At 40.3% G+C, this 18,372-nt stretch overlaps 1 protein-coding gene and 1 long non-coding RNA gene across 3 annotated transcripts in view; one reads left to right on the top strand and one right to left on the bottom strand.

The window, feature by feature from the left end:
- The window catches only part of RGS14 (regulator of G protein signaling 14), a 28,863-nt gene extending 22,310 nt beyond the window's left edge, over positions 1-6,553 (top strand). For both annotated transcript variants that reach the window (XM_056811699.1, XM_056811698.1), the window contains exons 13-15: positions 5,134-5,180; positions 5,266-5,377; positions 5,671-6,553. In XM_056811699.1, the coding sequence (XP_056667677.1) occupies positions 5,134-5,180; positions 5,266-5,377; positions 5,671-5,903 (392 nt within the window). In that variant the 3' untranslated portion in view covers positions 5,904-6,553. The remainder of the gene's footprint in view (positions 1-5,133; positions 5,181-5,265; positions 5,378-5,670) is intronic.
- Positions 6,554-11,647: 5,094 nt separating this feature from the next.
- LOC103105408 (uncharacterized) overlaps positions 11,648-18,372 on the bottom strand; it is a 31,974-nt gene continuing 25,249 nt past the window's right edge. The window contains exon 3 of the long non-coding RNA XR_008915195.1: positions 11,648-17,623. This is a non-coding gene — a long non-coding RNA (uncharacterized LOC103105408). The remainder of the gene's footprint in view (positions 17,624-18,372) is intronic.

The following is an 18,372-nucleotide window of genomic DNA, read 5'->3' as shown; positions in this document are numbered from 1 at the left end:
TCCAGGCCTGACTCTCAATCCACTGAGCCACTGCCCCAAAAATAGGTGTCAAAGGATCTCAGAACCAGTATGCACCTAAGTCTAACTTTTTACCTGATCAGGAATCTTCTCTGCAACATGCCAGAGAAATCTATCCATGCTTGACTTAAACACCTCCAGCCATGGTGAACTCACATTCTTCTGGCTTTTCTGATAGAAAAGCATTGTTGTTGTTGTTGTTGTTGTTGTTCATCCAATTTTCAGTTTTGTCCATTTCTTCATAACTCCATTTAGGGTTGTCTTGGCAAAAGATACTGGTATGCCATTTCCTTCTCCAGCTCATTTTATAGATGATGAAACTGAGGCAAGTGGGGTTAAGTGACTTACGCAGGGTCACACTTCTAGGAAGTGTCTGAGGCCAGATTTGAACTCAAGAAGATGAGTCTTTCTGACTCCAGGCCTGGCACTTTATCCACTGTACTTACTACCTAGCTGCCCTAGCTACCCTATGTCTAGTTATGAGAAAGTTTTCCCTTTTATTCAGTTAAAATTTGTCTCTCTACAACTTCTCATTGCTTCTTTTCTAATGAAAGCAACTCTAAGCCCCCTTTCCCCATGATATCTCCTCACACACTTAAAGATAGCGACGGTGTCCCCACTAGGGCTTCTATTCTTGAAGCTCAGCTGCCTCCATCCTTTCATCCGATCCTCCTATAGCAGGATCTCTGGGTCCTTTGGTCACCTAAGAGTCATCATGCTAGAAGCAGTGGTGGCAGTCATCATGCAGAGCCAGTTCACAGAGGAGAAAGAGAAGGACATTGAGCCAGCAGGACTGAGCTCTGGAGAATACTCACAGCTAGAAGCCAGTAAGGAATCTCAGTGTCATGGAAACCAAAGAAATCGAGTTTCTAGCAGGAAGGATTGGTCCATACTGTCAGCTTCCTTCCACAAGGAGGTAAAAGACCGAGAAAAGGTTAATGGGGTTTGGCAAGACTTCAAAAAGAGGCTTCAGTGGAGTGGTGGGAATGGAAGCCAGTTTAGAAATGCTTAAAGAGAAAGCAGGTCAGTCAGACATCAGTCTGTCAATAAACATTTATTAAGCACCTACTGTGTGCCAGGCACTGTGATAAGGAGTCAGGGGAGGTCATGGTTATCGACTCCCCACTTGAGACGTTTCACAGTGAAAAGAAGAAGGGGGGAGATGGTAGCTAGAGAAGAGGTGAGCAGGGTCAAAGGGAGATTTTTGTTGAATGAGGGAACAAACATAGTGGAGAAGGATATGGAAGAGATGGGAGAAAGAAAAGGAGGGATGAGGGGGAGAGTGAGGCCTCAGAAGATAGGATGAAATCTGGGACACATGCAGAGAAATTAACCTTGGAGAGGAGACAGAAGACATCTTTTCCTTTGAGAATGGAGGGAAGGATGAAAAGAAGGATAGAGAGAATCATATGGAGGTAATGACGCAGAGGTGAGAGAATGCAAGCTAGAAATGCTCCCCATCCCAAACACACATGCGCACATGCACACTCCACCCCAGGTTCTAATAGCACCAATTTCCTGACACTTTTAAGATTTCCCAAGCACTTTTCTCACAATAGCCCTGTCAGGTCTTGTGTGAAGTTATCTTTAACCTCATTTTACCCAGAAGGAAGCTGATTAAGAGATTAAGTAGATCATTCAGTGCCAAACAATTAGTAAATATAAGAGTCAAGATTCAGGCCCATTCTTCAAGGCTCCGAGTTTGTGTTTTTTTTTAAATTAAATTATTTGTATTTTTGTATTGTATTGGTATGTCTTTTGTTTTTAACACTTCCAAAATGTCTCCCAGTACTCCTCTCACTTCCCTTCCAGTGATCGATCTCATGTCAGAAAGAATATATAATTTTTATTTTTATTTTATTTTTCCTCAATTATACATAGTTTCAACATTTTCAAAAGAATTTTGATCCTCGAATTCCTTGCCTCCCTCCACCCCCTACCCCGGTGCTTAGTTTTTACATGTGCAGTCATATAAAACATTTTTCCATATTAATCCTTTTGTGGAAGGAAACAGACAAAAAAAAAAGAATGAAAGCAGAAAAAGTTTGCTTTGGTCTGGATTCAGACTCCATCATTTCCTTCTTTGAAAGCAGGTGGCATTGTCAACAATATTTTTTTCCATGGTTACATGATTCATGTTGTCTCCTTCCCTTCTTCCCTCCCCCATCCCGGAGTTGACAAGCAATTCCACTGGGTTATATACATATATAATTGATAACTCAAACCCTATTTCCATATTATTCATTTTTGTAATAATCTTTTAAAACCTAAACCCCAAACCATGTACCCATATAAACAAGTGATAAATATGTTTTTCTTCTGGATTTCTACTCCCACAGTTCTTTCCCTCGATGTGGATAGTATTCTTTCTTATAAATCTCATAATTGTTCTGAATCATTGCACTGCTTTCAGTAGCAAAGTCAATTACATTCGATCGTCCCACAATGTTTCAGTTATTGTATATAATGCTCTCCTTGTTCTGCTTATCAGAAAGAATATTTTTTCCTGTACATATATTTATTTATTTATTTTTTTAAATATTTTTTATTTGATCATTTCCAAGCATTATTCGTTAAAGACATAGATCATTTTCTTTTTCTCCCCCCCACCCCCCCACCCCCCATAGCCGACGTGTAAGTCCACTGGGCATTAGATGTTTTCTTGATTTGAACCCATTGCTTTGTTGATAGTATTTGCATTAGAGTGTTCATTTAGAGTCTATCCTCTGTCATGTCCCCTCAAACGCTGTATTCAGGCAGTTGCTTTTCCTCGGTGTTTCCACTCCCATAGTTTATCCTTTGCTTATGAATGGTGTTTTTTTCTCCTGGATCCCTGCAAGTTGTTCAGGGACATTACACCGCCACTAATGGAGAAGTCCATTATGTTTGATTATACCACAGTGTATTAGTCTCTGTGTACAATGTTCTCCTGGTTCTGTTCCTTTCACTCTGCATCACTTCCTGGAGGTTGTTCCAGTCTCCATGGAACTCCTCCACTTTATTATTCCTTTTAGCACAATAGTATTCCATCACCAACATATGCCACAGTTTGTTCAGCCATTCCCCAATTGATGGGCATCCCCTCGTTTTCCAGTTTTGGGCCACCACAAAGAGCGCAGCTACAGAAAGAATATTTTTTAAAGAAAAATAAGAGGGAAAAAAAACAATCATGCATTTAAAAAAAGTCTGAAAATACATGTAACGCTCCCAGATCTCCCACCTCTAGAAATGAGCGGGGACAGAATGTCTTCTCATAGCTCTTCCTTGGGGCCATCCTTGTTCTTTGTAATTTTGTAGCCCTAATTTAAAAAAAATTTGAGGTATAGTTGTTCTTTCCATTTACATTGTTGGAGTTACAGTGTATCTTGTTTTGTGGGCTCTGCCTACCTCACTCTGCATCAGTTCATGTCCATCTGTTCAAGCTTCTCTGTATTCCTTGTATTCATCATTTCTTACAGCATAGTCCATTGGATATTACATCCATTGACCCTACCTTGTTTAGCCATTCTCAGATTGATATGCATCTGCCTCATTTCTAGTTCTTTGCCACCACAAAACATACTGCTAGAAATATTTTGGTGTACTCTGCACAGGAACTTTCTTCTCCACGACTTTGTGATTCCAAGCTCTTTCTCTGGTGTCAGGTTGACTCTTATAGCAGCCCTTACCTCTGTGGCCATTTTCTGGCACTCAGGGACAGCTCTACTCACTTGGTCCTTAATCAGGTGTGGCCTCCCATCTCCTCTACTGCTGTCTTCAACAGTTACCTATTAAATATTTTATCATTGTTTAACTGTTAGCTGTTAAATCTTGTATTGTTGTTTAGCAGTTTAGTATTTGATATGTAATATTCTGTCTTCTCTGTTAGACTATTAGCTCCTTAAGGGCAAGGATTTTGTCTTGTTCATTTTTGTATCTCTCACGGTATAGACTGACACAAGACCCTGAACACAGTGGGTGATCCTTAAATTAAATCTTATTCCTGAGTCCCCATTATTTACTGTGTATCTGCCCTGTGCAAGGTCCTGTGCTGGAAGGCAGGCAAAGTAATAAGAGCTAGCATTCAGATAGTACTTTAAGATTTGCAAAATACATTATCTGATTTTATCCATACAACAGTCTTGAAGAGGTAGTTGTTTTGTTATCCTCATTTTACAGAAAAGTGAGACAGAGGTTACAAGCAACTTAACTAAGGTTACAAGTTGTCTGAGGTTGGATTTGATCTCAGGTCTACTTGACTCCTGATCCAATGCTTTATCATTGTGCCACCTAGCTGGATTTGGTTTGATGGATTCTAAAAGAAGACACTGGATTTAGAGTCAAAAGAACTGGATTTTCATCCTAGCTCTCTCTCTCTAGCTCTCTCTCTCTCTCTCTCTCTTTCTCTCTCTCTCTCTCTCTCTCTCTCTCTCTCTCTCTCTCTCTCTCTCTCTCTCTCTCTTTCTCTCTCTCTCTCTCTCTCTCTCTCTCTCTTTCTGTCTTATCTACCACAACCTCGCTGGGCCTCAATTTCCACATCTGTAAAATGCAAGCATTGAACTAGATGTTTTGAAGATTTCTTCTAACTCTAAATCTTATATGTAGGTAAAGTAAAAGGCAGTGTAGTGGACAGAGAGATAACCTTAGAGTTGGGAAAATCTGAGTTCAAATCTTGTCTCTGAGACATACTGGCTGTGTGCTCCTGGGCATTTAAATCACTTTAGTTCTCAGTATCCCTGGAAATTCTCCCTATAACATAAATTGTAGAACAGGTACCAATTTGTCCTAGTAGGTAGTTTCCCCACTGTGAATTCCCTATGTGAATGTAAACCTAATTTTAGTTCAAAGAAAATTTAAAGGGGTGGGGAAGAAAAGAAAATAGCAGTCAGGGTGTTCTGCTCTTTAGCTGGGGCACAAGAGGTTGGGATTTGGGGAGAGGATGGTATGGCATATAAACTTCCTTTGAGGCTTGGAATAGCTGAGCCCTAAAGGACCTTCCTCTTCTCTTTGTGTTACCACCAGAATTGGGAGGAATGCTAGCATCACCCCTGACTCACTCTTTTGGGGTTCATGGGGAGATAGAACTGGGCAGGGGAGAGTATGGGGGATCCAAACAAACCCCCTTGTCTATTGCAGGTGTGAAGATCCTAAAAACGGAGTCCACCTCCTCTAGTCAGAGTCAGGTAAGACTGGTTAAGGCCTGTTTCTTCTCCCTCCCCTAAGAAGTTGGCCCATCCCCAGATGACTCTAACACAATGGTCCTTGCAGGGTGGCCCTCTCCAAATGGAGGGAAAAACATCACAGCCTCCCTCCCTGCTCACCAACTCGCTGGCCGAGGGGCCCAGGAGCACTGGGAAGCGTCACACGTGCGACATTGAAGGTGCCAGGCCATCCTTGGTTCTGGGGGTAGTTGGGGGCAGGGAAGGGGCCTCGGGCCTATCTGAGAGGGAGGTGGACACTGTGGAGTAAAGTGGGGAAGGGGAGGCTGGGACTAGAGTGGTAGAGGCGAGAACACCCAGGAGCAGTAGGAATTGAGTTGAGCTGAGCTGTGAGCTCATCTGGGAATGAGTGAGCCAGGGATGAGGAAGAGGAGGGAGGCAACTAGGCACAGTGGGAGGCAAGGGGGAGGGTTATGTCAGCCCAGCTGAATCCCTCTTCTTTTGGCCACACCAGGTTTGGTGGAGTTGCTTAACAGGGTCCAGAGCAGCAGAGCAGATGACCAACGAGGACTGCTCCGCAAAGAGGACCTGGTGCTCCCTGACTTCCTGCAGCTGCCAAGCCAAGAGCCAAGTCTGTCTGAGGAACAACCCCATTCCCAGGCTCCACAGAGTCACCTGCCACAGACTGAGCCCCCTGCCCCTGCCCAGGGGGACCCAGCAGACTCCTCGACCTCCCATGCCCTCTGACCCCCAGCCAGCCTTCCCTCCCCTTCCCCAGGCAGGGCCTGGGCTGCTTCTTTCCACCTTTGCTACTGCATGGGGCCAGGCCCAGGGCTGTGCCCCTGGCTAGCTAGCTGTGCATGCCATTGTGGGCACGCTGTCTGGGACACAGCATGAGCTCCCACATCTATGTGCGCATGCATTCCGTGTGTGTGTGATGCCCCATCTTCACCAACCTCCCAGGGTTAAGACAAGCCAGACTAGAACCAGGGAGGCCATCAGAGTCCCTCTACTTCATCACCCATTTGCACATCTCCCCTCCCTTTCAGGGCATCCTTCTGGCTTTGCACAGGTACTTGCCAATAACTGGAATTAGAATACCCGTCTAGTTATTTGAGTGGGAGGAAAGGTCCATGGGGAGGTGGAGGAAGTTGTGTAGCCTCCATTCAGTGCCCTCCACCCCCACCACCTCTCTCCTTCCCAGCAGGCTGGCCTGGAGGAGTGGGTTGCCAACACGGACTTGCCCCTCAACCCAGGGGGCTTTGAGGGGCTGGGGTGGATGGCCACCACCCTACTTATATATACTGTAAATATGTAGTTTGTGGATGCTTTCGGGCAGGTAGGTGTGGACCTAGATGTAAAATATTGTTATTATAATAATTATTATTCTTCTGCCATGGTGTGTGGTATTGTGTTTGTGACAAAGGACATCCATCCTTGTTGAACAGTGAACACCCATGTGATGGAGGGGAGAAAAGCTCGAAAAACACACTTTTGGGAAGATGATGCAGAGTCCCATGGGCAGCTAGGTAGTACGGTGGGTAAAGTGCTTGGCCTGGGATCAGGAAGACTCATCTTCGTGAGTTCAAATCTGACCTCAGACACAAGCTGTGTGACCCTGGACAAGTCACTTTACCCTGGTTGCCTCAGTTTCCTCACTTATCAAAGGAGCTGGAGAAGGAAATGGCAAACCACTCCGGTATCTCTGCCAAGAAAACCTCAAATGGAGTCACAACGAGTCAGAAACACAACTGTACGACAGTGGCAGCAGCAGAGTTTTAGAACAATCTCCATGTCAGAAATGCAGCCTGGGCTGTCTTTGAGAGGCTGAATCAAGTCCTCATACAACCCTGACCAGAAGATCGACTCTCCACCCTTCATCCTGCCTGTTCTCACTAGGGAAGGTACTAGATGCCAGATACATTATCTCCAGCTGTTGCCCTGCCACTGGAGTCATACCCATGTCCCTTTCTGAAACTCTTACCTTCTGTCTTACAGTATCAATTCTAAGGCAAAAGGACAGTTAAGGATAGGCAAATTGAGTTAAGTGACTTGCCCAGGGTCACACAGTTAGGAAGTGTGTGAGTCAGATGTGAGTTTTTTGGTTTTGGCCATGTCCTTTCTGAGAGCCAAAGCTTATCTGGATTTGATCCTTGCTGTACAAACAAACTCCTAAAGACAAGATTAGAGCCATCTTCGTGGTTCCCTGGCAACTAGTCACTCACCTTCTTTCTTAAAGGCCTTCATCCATCATGCTTTTATGATGGGGGCAATGTGGCATATACTTGCACATATTTCACTTCTTTCCAAGGCATCTTTCAAGTTCCAAAGCTCACTCCTCAGACCTCCCCAAAGCTTCATTATGTAACAGCAGAGCACATCACTAAACTTCCATGACCCCCTCATTTCCATCTACCTCCAAGCTTAGATCAACTGGCATCAGAACCAGGAAGTGGCACTGCCAGAGTGCTGGGATGTGACTAACATTCCCGTGGCAGGTTCTGACAGCTCAGAGTAAGGTAACTGGCAAATTCTCTTTGTTGGGTGTCCCCAAGGAACTGGAATTTTGACACTGATTTGACTATGATGCTCTGCGTGTCTGTGTGTGTGTGTGTGTGTGTGTGTGTGTGTGTGTGTTCATGGCCCTTGTATGTATGACTAGTTCCTTAATTCATTGACTATTTATTAAGCACTTGCCATAGGTATTAGAGGGAGCTGGGGTGAATAAGACCCTGCATATACCATCATAGAAACTTGTAGCCTAGCAAGGGAGATAGGATGTGAATACACAGAACTGAAACACAAAAGTGATACAAACAACATGGGAGATTGGAAGTTTACTAACAGGAGAGATCATTTCTAACAAGGGTGCCCAAAGGAAGGCTTCCTTGAGGAGGTGGCAAATCTGTGACTAAATAGATGGGGAAGATATAGACTGGTGGAGATGGGAGGAGATTATTACTGGTGGAAAGAGTAGCACAAACACAGGCAGAGTAGTGGGAGGCAGAGTAACACCTTAGAAAGAGAACTGGAATCAATATTAAGTATTAGTTTCAAGGCAGAAGAATGGTAAAGACTAGGCAATGGGGGTTAAGTGATTTGTCCAGGGTCACACAGCTAGAAAGTGACTAAGGCCACATTTGAACCCAAGATCTGTCTAAACCTGGCTCTCCATCCACTGAGCCACCTACCTTAGCTGCCTCCTATTTTTAACATTCTTTTAAAAACTTTTTGACTTCTGAATTTTCTCCCTCCCTTTCTAATGAAAAGGCAAGCAATATGATATCAATTATACATGTGAAAGTCATGCAAAACATATTTATTTCCATATTAGCCCTCTTGCAAAATTAAGAAGAAGCCAGAAACATAAAGTGAAAAAGTATGCTTCAAACTGCATTTAGAATTGGAGAGCGTTTTGCTTCATGAGTCCTTTGGAATTGTCTCAGATCATTGTCTTGATCAGAATAGCCAAATCTTTCACAGATGATCATTGTTACAATATTATTGTTATTGTGTACAATGTTATCCTGGTTCTGTTCACTTCTATTAAAGGGATTTTCTTAATCTCTCCCTCTGTCTCCTTAAGAGGCTAGAGAGCAGGGTTTCTAAGTAGATCAGAACTGACAGGTCAGTGAGTCAGTGAGCCAGAGCTGAAGATTCTGTTACCAAGGAGACCAGGACGGAGGAGAGGAAGTAGCCAGCCCTCGGACAGGAAGTTGGGGGAGGAGCAGTTGATCAGTGAGGAGAAAAAGGAAGCAGCCTTGGACAGTTGAGGGTCTTTTGCCTTTGGGATCTCTAGAGAGCAGGAGGTCTGTATCTGAGGCAAGGATCTGTTGGCAGTTGGCTACTGACAGTTGCACTGTTATAAAAAACTGATTGAAGGAGTGAGTGAGTGGTGGTTATCTATTATTTTAGGGAGTTAGGTAGTTATTGAATAATTTATAGATAGAGTAGGTTAAGATGAGCCTGATGAGCCAGGCAGAAGAACCTGTCCTAAGAAGACAGAGATAATTTTAGGAAATGTTAGGTAGTATTAGAAATTTTAGGTATATTTATAGGATATAAGATTAATAATCTCTTTCCTCTTTTCTATATTTCTATCTGTACCTCTTTCTTTAATTAAACAAAGTTTCTATTAAACTGCTCTCCTCACTTTGTCGAACTCCTTAATTTAACCCTTACAATACACTTTGTATCAGTTGATATACTGTACATTTTCTTACTAGGTTTTTCTAAAACTACCCTGCTTGTCATTTCTTATAGCCCAGCAATATTCCATCACAATCATATACCACCACTTTTTCAGCCTTCCTCTCAGTTTCTAATTCTTAGACACCACAAGAAGAGCTGCTATAAATATTTGTGTACATATAGATCCTTCTGCCCTTTCTTTACTCTCCTTGTGATACAGACCTAATAGTGGTATTGCTAGGTCAAAGAGTAGGTATAAGAAATAGATGGGAGGTACAGTGGATAGAGCACCAGCCCTGAAGACAAGAGGTCCTGGGCTCAAATCCAGACTTAAACATTTCTTAGCTGTTTAACCCTGGGCAAGTCACTTAATCCCAATTGCCTAGTTCTTACCCTTCTGTTTTAGAGTTGCTACTAAGACAGGGCATAAAAGTTTATTTTTAAAGGATATGCACAGTTTTATAGCCCTTTGGGCATAGTTTCAAATGGTTCAGAATGGTTGGACCAATTCATAACTACCAATAGTGCATTAGTGTCCCCATTTTTCTGTAATTTTCCTTTTCTATCATGTTAGTCAATCTGATAGGTGTGAGGTGATATCTTGGAGTTATAATATGCATTTCTCTAATAAATACTGACTTAGACAAGTTTTTCATGTGACTTTTTTGCATTTTAAATCTTTAAATATATTTATTTTTAGCATTCTTTTAAGAGAATCTTGAGTTCCAAATTCTCCTCTTACTCCCAACTCTCCCCTACCTATTGAGAAGTCAAGCTATATGATATAAATTATAAATGTGAAATAATGTAAAACATATTTCTATATTAGACATAACACAAAAGTGAGAAAAATAAAGAAAATTATATTTCAATTTGTACTTAGAGTTCATCAGTTCTCTCTCTGAAGGTAGATAGCATTTTTAAAAATATATTTTATTTGATCATTTCCAAGCATTATTCATTAAAGACATAGATCATTTTCTTTTCCTCCCCCCCACCCCCCATAGACCACGCGTAAATCCACTGGGCATTAGATGTTTTCTTGATTTGAACCCATTGCTTTGTTGATAATATTTGCATTAGAGTGTTCATTCAAAGTCTCTCCTTTGTCATGTCCCCTCAAACGCTGTATTCAGGCAGTTGCTTTTCCTCGGTGTTTCCACTCCCATAGTTTATCCTTTGCTTATGAATAGTGTTTTTTTCTCCTAGATCCCTGCAAATTGTTCAGGGACATTACACCGCCACTAATGGAGAAGTCCATTACGTTCGATTATACCACAGTGTATCAGTCTCTGTGTACAATGTTCTCCTGGTTCTGCTCCTCTCGCTCTGCATCACTTCCTGGAGGTTGTTCCAGATTCCATGGAACTCCTCCACTTTATTATTCCTTTTAGCACAATAGTATTCCATCACCAACATATACCACAGTTTGTTCAGCCATTCCCCAATTGATGGGCATCCCCTCGTTTTTCAATTTTTGGCCACCACAAAGAGCGCAGCTATGAATATTTTTGTACAAGTCTTTTTGTCCATTATCTCTTTGGGGTACAGACCCAGCAGTGCTATAGCTGGATCAAAGGGCAGACAGTCTTTTAGTGCCCTTTGGGCATAGTTCCAAATTGCCCTCCAGAATGGTTGGATCAGTTCACAACTCCACCAGCAATGAATTAATGCCCCTGCTTTGCCACATCCTGTCCAGCATTCATTACTTTCCTTTGCTATCATGTTAGCCAATCTGCTCGGTGTGAGATGATACCTCAGAGTTGTTTTGATTTGCATTTCTCTGATTATAAGAGATTTAGAACACTTCTTTATGTGCTTATTAATAGTTTTGATTTCTTTATCTGAAAACTGCCTATCCGTGTCCCTTGCCCATTTATCAATTGGAGAATGGCTTGGTTTTTTGTACAATTGATTTAGCTCTTTATAAATTTGAGTAATTAAACCTTTGTCAGAGGTTTCTATGAAGATTTTTTCCCAATTTGTTGTTTCCCTTCTGATTTTAGTTACATTGGTTTTGTTTGTACAAAAGCTTTTTAGTTTGATGTAGTCAAAATTATTTATTTTACATTTTGTGATTCTTTCTATGTCTTGCTTGGTTTTAAAGCCTTTCCCCTCCCAAAGGTCTGACATGTATACTATTCTGTGTTTACCCAATTTACTTATGGTTTCCTTCTTTATGTTTAAGTCACTCACCCATTTTGAATTTATCTTGGTGTAGGGTGTGAGGTGTTGATCTATTCCTAGTCTCTCCCACACTGTCTTCCAATTTTCCCAGCAGTTTTTATCGAATAGTGGATTTTTGTCCCAAAAGCTGGGATCTTTGGGTTTATCGTATACTGTCTTGCTGAGGTCGCTTTCCCCCAGTCTATTCCACTGATCTTCCTTTCTGTTTCTTAGCCAGTACCAAATTGTTTTGATGACTGCTGCTTTGTAATATAGATAGCATTTTTTAAAAATCATGAGTCCTTTGGAATTATCTTGGATCATTGTATTTATCAGTGTAACTAAGTCTTTCATAGCTGATCATCATCCCAATATTATTGTTACTGTGTACAATGACTTCCTGGTTCTTCTCATTTCACTTCATATCAGTTCAAATAGATCTTCCCATGTTTTTCTGAAACCATCCCCTTGTCATTTCTTATAGCACCATAGTACTCCATCACAATCATATACCACAACCCAATTTATGGATATCCCTTCAGATTCCAGTTCTTTGCCATCACAGACAGAACTGTCATAAGTATTTTTTTAATATGTCAATCCTTTCCCTTTTCCTTTTACTTCTTTGGGGCACAGATCTACAAGTGATATTGCTGGGTCCAAGGTTATACACGATATTATAGCTTTTGGGGCCTACTTCCAAATTGTTCTACAGAATGATTGTAATCTACTAAGAGTTCATTAGTGTAGCTATTTATTTTCCTTCATCCTCTACAGTATTTATTATTTCTGATAGATGTGAGGTGATGACTGAAATACCTAATTGAAATAACGAATTTGACACTTGTAGGTTCAAGGGTGGTATTATAGGGCCAGTAATCTGGTTTGGGAAGGGTATACCAGTCCAGAGTCAGACCCTGAGTTAATAAACACAGATACTACATAATAAAAGGACAGTTTGATTTAATAACCAAGGAAAATATAAAAAGATTATGGGATAACTAAAGAACATAAATAAATCTCCCCTCAAAACAAACTGATAAACCTCAGAGAGATGGTATCTGCACTGTCAGTCACCTCTCTACCTAAAGGTCCCAATTCCTATAATACAATATACTTCTCTAACCCAAATTTCCCCTTGGATGATAGAGGTAGTAGGGTAGGAAGGTAAGCAGGAACAGGACTCAAAGGGATGGTCTCACTGACAGATGGCTTTTGGTGTCTTCAGCAGCTCAGTAGGAATATCTCAATCAGTCCACAGGATACACAGGAACAGGTTGGATCACAAGGAAAGTCACAGGAGAGAGAATATCTAGCTCTCTAGGTCCATCCTAGAAGACTAGACAGAAACTCAACCTTCTGCCTGCTCAACTTTCTCTTAGAAGAAGCAACAGCCCTGTCACTTCTCCAGAGTTCTAGAACCTTCCTGCTTCTGCCTTTGCAGGATCTTTTGCTCCTTCCTTTCCTTATAACACAACTCAGAGTAGTTTGTATATCTCTAAGCAATAGTGATTTAGAACATTTTTTCATATGACTATAGATAGCTTTAATTATTCTTCTGAAAACCACAAGAAGAGCTGCTATAAATATTTGTGTACATATAGATCCTTCTGCCCTTTCTTTACTCTCCTTTGATCTTTTATCAATTGGAGAATGGCTCTTGCTTTTATATTTCACTCAGTTCCCCATTTATTTGAGAAATGAGGCCCTTATCAGAGATACCTGCAATAAAAAAAATTTATATTGCTTCATTGTCTATGGTGCTTTTTTAAAGCAAAAAATAGTTTTCCTAATTATCACTTTTAATTAGGTCTCCTTTTGCTTTAATTTTGTTTGAGATCATGACTGCCTTTTTTACTTTAGCTGAAACATAATAGATTTTGTTCCAGCATCTTATTTTAAATCTGTGTGTGTCTTTCTGTTTCAAGTGTCTCTTGTAAACAACATATTGTTGCATTCTATGTTCTAATCCATTCTGCTATATACTTCTGTTTTATGGGCAAGCTCATCCCATTCACATTCCCAGATATGGTTACTAGTTGTGTAGTTCCCTCAATCCTGTTTTCTTTTGTTTATCCTTCTCTCTCTCTCTCTCTCTCTCTCTCTCTCTCTCTCTCTCTCTCTCTCTCTCTCTCATTCTCTCTCTCTCTCTCTCCCCCTCCCCTGTTCCTCCTCAAAATTGTGTTGTTTCTGACCACTGCTTCCTTTAATCCACCTTCCATCATTCTCCCCTCTTTCTCCTATCTCCTTTACCTCATATTTCTGTTGGGAAAGAGTGATTTCTATATTGAACTGAGAGTGTACATAAATACTTCCCTCTTTGAACCAATTCTAATTCTGATGAGAATGAGGTTCAAGCATTGCCTGCCACCCTGCCCCATTTTCTCTACCTTGTGTGTTTCTTTTATGTGAGAAAAATTTCCCCATCTGTCTCTCTCTTCTCTCCTCTCCCAATGCATCCCTCATTCTCACTCCTTTTTTTTTAGATCATTCCAACATAATTGACTCACAACTATGCCTTCTAACTACCCTAATAATGATAAAGTTCTTAGGAGTTATATGTACCATCTTTCCATAAAGAAATGTAAGGAGTCCTTATGATTTCTCTTTCCTGTTTATGTCTTTATGCTTCTCTTGAGCCCTGTGTTTAAAAGTTCAATTTTTTTAAAATTCAGCTCTAGTCTTTTCATTAGAAATGCCTGAAAGACCTCTATTTTATTATATATCAATTTTTCCCCTGAAGGATTTTACTCATTGTCACTTGGTAGGTTATTCTTGGTTGTATTCATAGCTCCATTGTCTTCTGGAATATCATAGTCTAAGCCTTCTACTCCTTTAACATAGAAGCTACTAAATCTTATATGATCCTGACTGTAGGCCCATAATATTTAAATTCTTTCTTTCTGGCTACTTGCAGTATTTTCTCCTCTATCTGAGAACTCTGAAATTTGGCCATAATATTACTGAGAGTTTTCATTTTAGGATCTTGGGAGAATATTTCAATTTCTATTTTATCCTCTGGATAAAATTTCATAATTTCATGAAATATAATGTCTAGCCTTTTTTCTCATGATGGCTCTCATGTAGTCTAATAATTCTTTTTTTAAAAAACTCTAACCTTCTTTCTTAGTATCATTTCTAAATAGGAGAGTCACAAGTGCTAGGCAATTGGGATTAAGTGACTTGCTCAGGTCACATAGTTAAGAAGTGTTTGAGATCAGATTTGAATCCAGGTCTTCTCAACTCAAAGCTTGATGCTCTATCTACTATGCTACCTAGCTTCCCCTAGTCCAATGATTCTTAAATTACCTTTAATCAATCTATTTTCCAGGTCAGTTGTTTTTTTTTCTGATGAGATATTTTATGTTTTCTTCTATTTTTTAAAATTCTTTTTACTTTGTTTTATTGTTTCTTGATGTTTCATATAGACACTAGCTTCCACTTGCCCAATTCTAATTTTTAAGTAATTGTTTGTTTCAGTAAGTTCTTGTACCTCCCCCCCCCAATTTGGTCAATTTTGCCTTTTAAGAAATTATTTTGATTAGTGAAGTTTTGTATCTCTTATACCATTTGGCCAATTCTGTTTTTTTTTTAATGCTATTTTCTTCAGTAATTTCTATGCCTCTTTTACCAAGTAATTAATTGTCTTTTCTTTCTTTCATTTTTAAACCCTTACCTTCTGTTTTAGAATTTATACTGAGAATCAATTTTAAGGCAGAAGAGCAGAAAGGGCTAGACAATTGGGGTTAAGTAACTTGGCCAGACTCACACAGTTAGGAAGTGTCTGAGGTCACAGTTGAACCAAGACCTCTGGTCTCCAGGCTTGGCTCTTTATCCATTGAACTACCTAACTGCCCCTCTACCTAGACTTTTGCTAAACTTTTTGAGAACTAACTTCTAAAAATCTAGGGTACAGATTGGACTCTGCCTGACTGTTTCCTCCTCATTCATTAAGAATTCTAAAATGGTGCAGTTATTTCTTGCAAGTTTCCCATTGTTTCTGATTCAAACAAAAAGAAACAATCAATTTATTTTTACTGGTCACAATCAGGCCCAGAATAGTGGTTCTCCTTGTAACTTCCTTTATCTATAGAGAAATGAAGTGATCATCAAGGTAGCAAGAATTTATTAGCTGCTCTGTTTTTATGAGATACAGAGAAAGAGAGATAAACATAGACAGAGGCAGAGAAACAGATATGCTCCTATGTAAAGAATGTTAGATCTGGAGTCAAACAGCCTGAATTTGAATCCAGGTTCTATTATTTCCATATTTATATGACCTTGGGCAAAGCATTTAACCTTTTGGGGGTCTCATTTTCTACATCTGTAAACTGACAAGGTTTAGAGTTGATCATCACTAAGATCCCTTTTGGCTCTACTTGTATAGGTAATAATCATAGCAAATGAATGGATAGTTAGGTGGCATAGCAGATAGAGTTCCAGGCCTGGAGTCAGGAAGACTGCTCTTCCTGGGTGCAAATTTTACCTCAGATGCTTCCTACCTGTGTAGCCTGGGCAAGTCACTTAACCCTTTTTTGGTCTCAGTTTCCTCATCTATAAGAAGAGCTAGACAAGGAAATGGCAAGCCACTCTAGTATCTTTGCCAAGAAAACCCCAAATGGGATCACATAGAGTTGGATGTGATCAAAATGACTGAACAATGGCAACAACAATGTTCTTGGGTGACACTCATACTGTGTTTTAGCAGATCCATCCTTAAAAAGGTTTTTGGGGAAACTGGGTGGCTCAGTGGATTGAGAGCCAGGCCTAGAGATCAGAGATCCTACGTTCAAGTCTGACCTCTGTGTAGAGGGAATTTAATCCCCTCCCCCTCCTGGATTGCCAGCCTGATCCATTCCATTTTTACATGCCAGCACTGCCTCTGGGCACCTAAATAAAAGGGTATAGGTGGTCACTCTCTACTTCCTTGAGGAGGCAAGTAAAGGTCTGGACCAAGGGATCTGGCAGAATGGGCTACACATGGTCAGACTTAGAGTAAGGAAGAGACTTTAAATCTATGCTTATCTCCCTTATCTATTTCAAGTGAATATTAATAAACTTTATGGAAAATAAGAACTTGGAGATATTAATTTAAATATAATACCTCAGACACTTCCTAGCTATGTGACCCTGGTCAAGTCACTTAACCCCCTTTGCCTAGCCCTTGCCACTCTTCTGCCTTGGAACCAATACACACTATTGATTCTAAGAGGGAAGGTAAGGGTTTAAATTTCTAAAAAGGGGGATTTCCATTGTTCTAAGACCTAATAGAATTTGTACTACAGTGCTGAAGTCCAGTGAAGACAAAGGACTGCTTCCATGCCATGATCAAGGCATGTTTTTTTTTAATTTAGTAAAGGAATACTTTGAGTTATGTTATTATTAGTCCAGATTGGAGCACAAAATGACTGTATTTAATTACTAGTAGGTATGATGATCATTTGGGTGGATTTATTATGCATTAATAAAAATATTTGCTTCAGATTATTGGATAATTTTCATCAAGTAGCATTATGGTATACCTTTTCCTAACCCAGGTGATCTTTTTTTAAATGAAGTATTTTTTAAAATGAAATATTTATATTTATTTTCTTTCTCTTCCATCATCTCCCCTATGCTCCTCAATCTACCCCCATTAGAAAAACAAAACCCTTGTAACAAATATCCCTAGTAATGCAAAACATCCCTCCATGAAGTCTTACTTATCAAGAGTTTCAAGAACATTGTGAAAATAAAACTGATATGAAGTCTTAAATATAGTGGGAATGACTATTTGACTTGTGGTATGAATTCTCTTATGATTATCAGATCATGTCTCCATTTCATTAGTCTTTCAATTTTAATGTTAGAATATTTGTGGCTGAGATCATAGATTAGTAGATGAAAATCTGTTTATGGCCAAACTAGGAAATATTTGCCTGGTAGCCACCATAGAGATCTTTCTGACTTCAGGTCTAATGTCCACTGTGCCATCTTGTACCTCTCTTGGTCGTTGCTGCTAGGGTGGTTGCAAAATCCCACATGAGCTTAATTCCAGACACCTGGACTTCTGATAGCTCATTCTCCTGTCTTTTGAAACTTCCAAGGTCAAGCTCTTCAATTTCCCTTACCTAAAACAAAAAAATAAGAGCCAAAGTCACATATTGTCCTCAGGTGAGGTTGAGTGGGTGGGTTAGGCAGAAACTTCTCCCTTTACAGCACTGTCTGACAAACTGCCCAGAAGTCAAAACCAGAGAAAGCAGACCAACCAGGCTGACTAATGCATTCCAGCTACACAACCACAGTCAACCAAAGAGATATCGTGTAGCTGGTTGTAGAACGTCTATGTATGCTACAAATTTCTCCAGCAAATTTTTATTTCATGTCATCACGACATTCCCCAAAGTAAACTACCCAACCTCTTCCATAAGGAAAATTGTATCAGAGGCACTTTTCTGTATATCCTGAGGGATGAGCTTAGTGGCCAGTCTCCTGTTACATTCAGAAGATTTCCAATTTTATATAAATGAAGACTTGTCTGTTTTATCTTTTATGATCACCTCTGTCCCTTGTTTAATTAAGACTTTTTCCTCTAGCTATAGTCATGAAAGGTATTGTCTTCCATTCTCTAATTATGTTCATGATATGACCTTTTTTATTTGGGTCATGTTTTTATTGTGGTACACGATATAAAAACATGTTGGTGAACCTAAGGCACATGTGCCGGAGGAGGCTGCTCCCTTCCCCCTCTCTACCATGCCTTAGGACATTTCTCTCATTGCTGTCCCTTTGCTCAGCCACCCAATGGGAGTGCTTCCTTCCTCCCCTGTCTGTGGCAATTCACATGTGGCATAAAGGTTGCAGTTTGGACACTCAAGCT

The sequence above is a fragment of the Monodelphis domestica genome, chromosome 1 (genome assembly GCF_027887165.1).
Source record: "Monodelphis domestica isolate mMonDom1 chromosome 1, mMonDom1.pri, whole genome shotgun sequence".
NCBI classification, from domain to species: domain Eukaryota; kingdom Metazoa; phylum Chordata; class Mammalia; order Didelphimorphia; family Didelphidae; genus Monodelphis; species Monodelphis domestica.
This window is presented reverse-complemented; position numbering and strand designations above follow the sequence as displayed.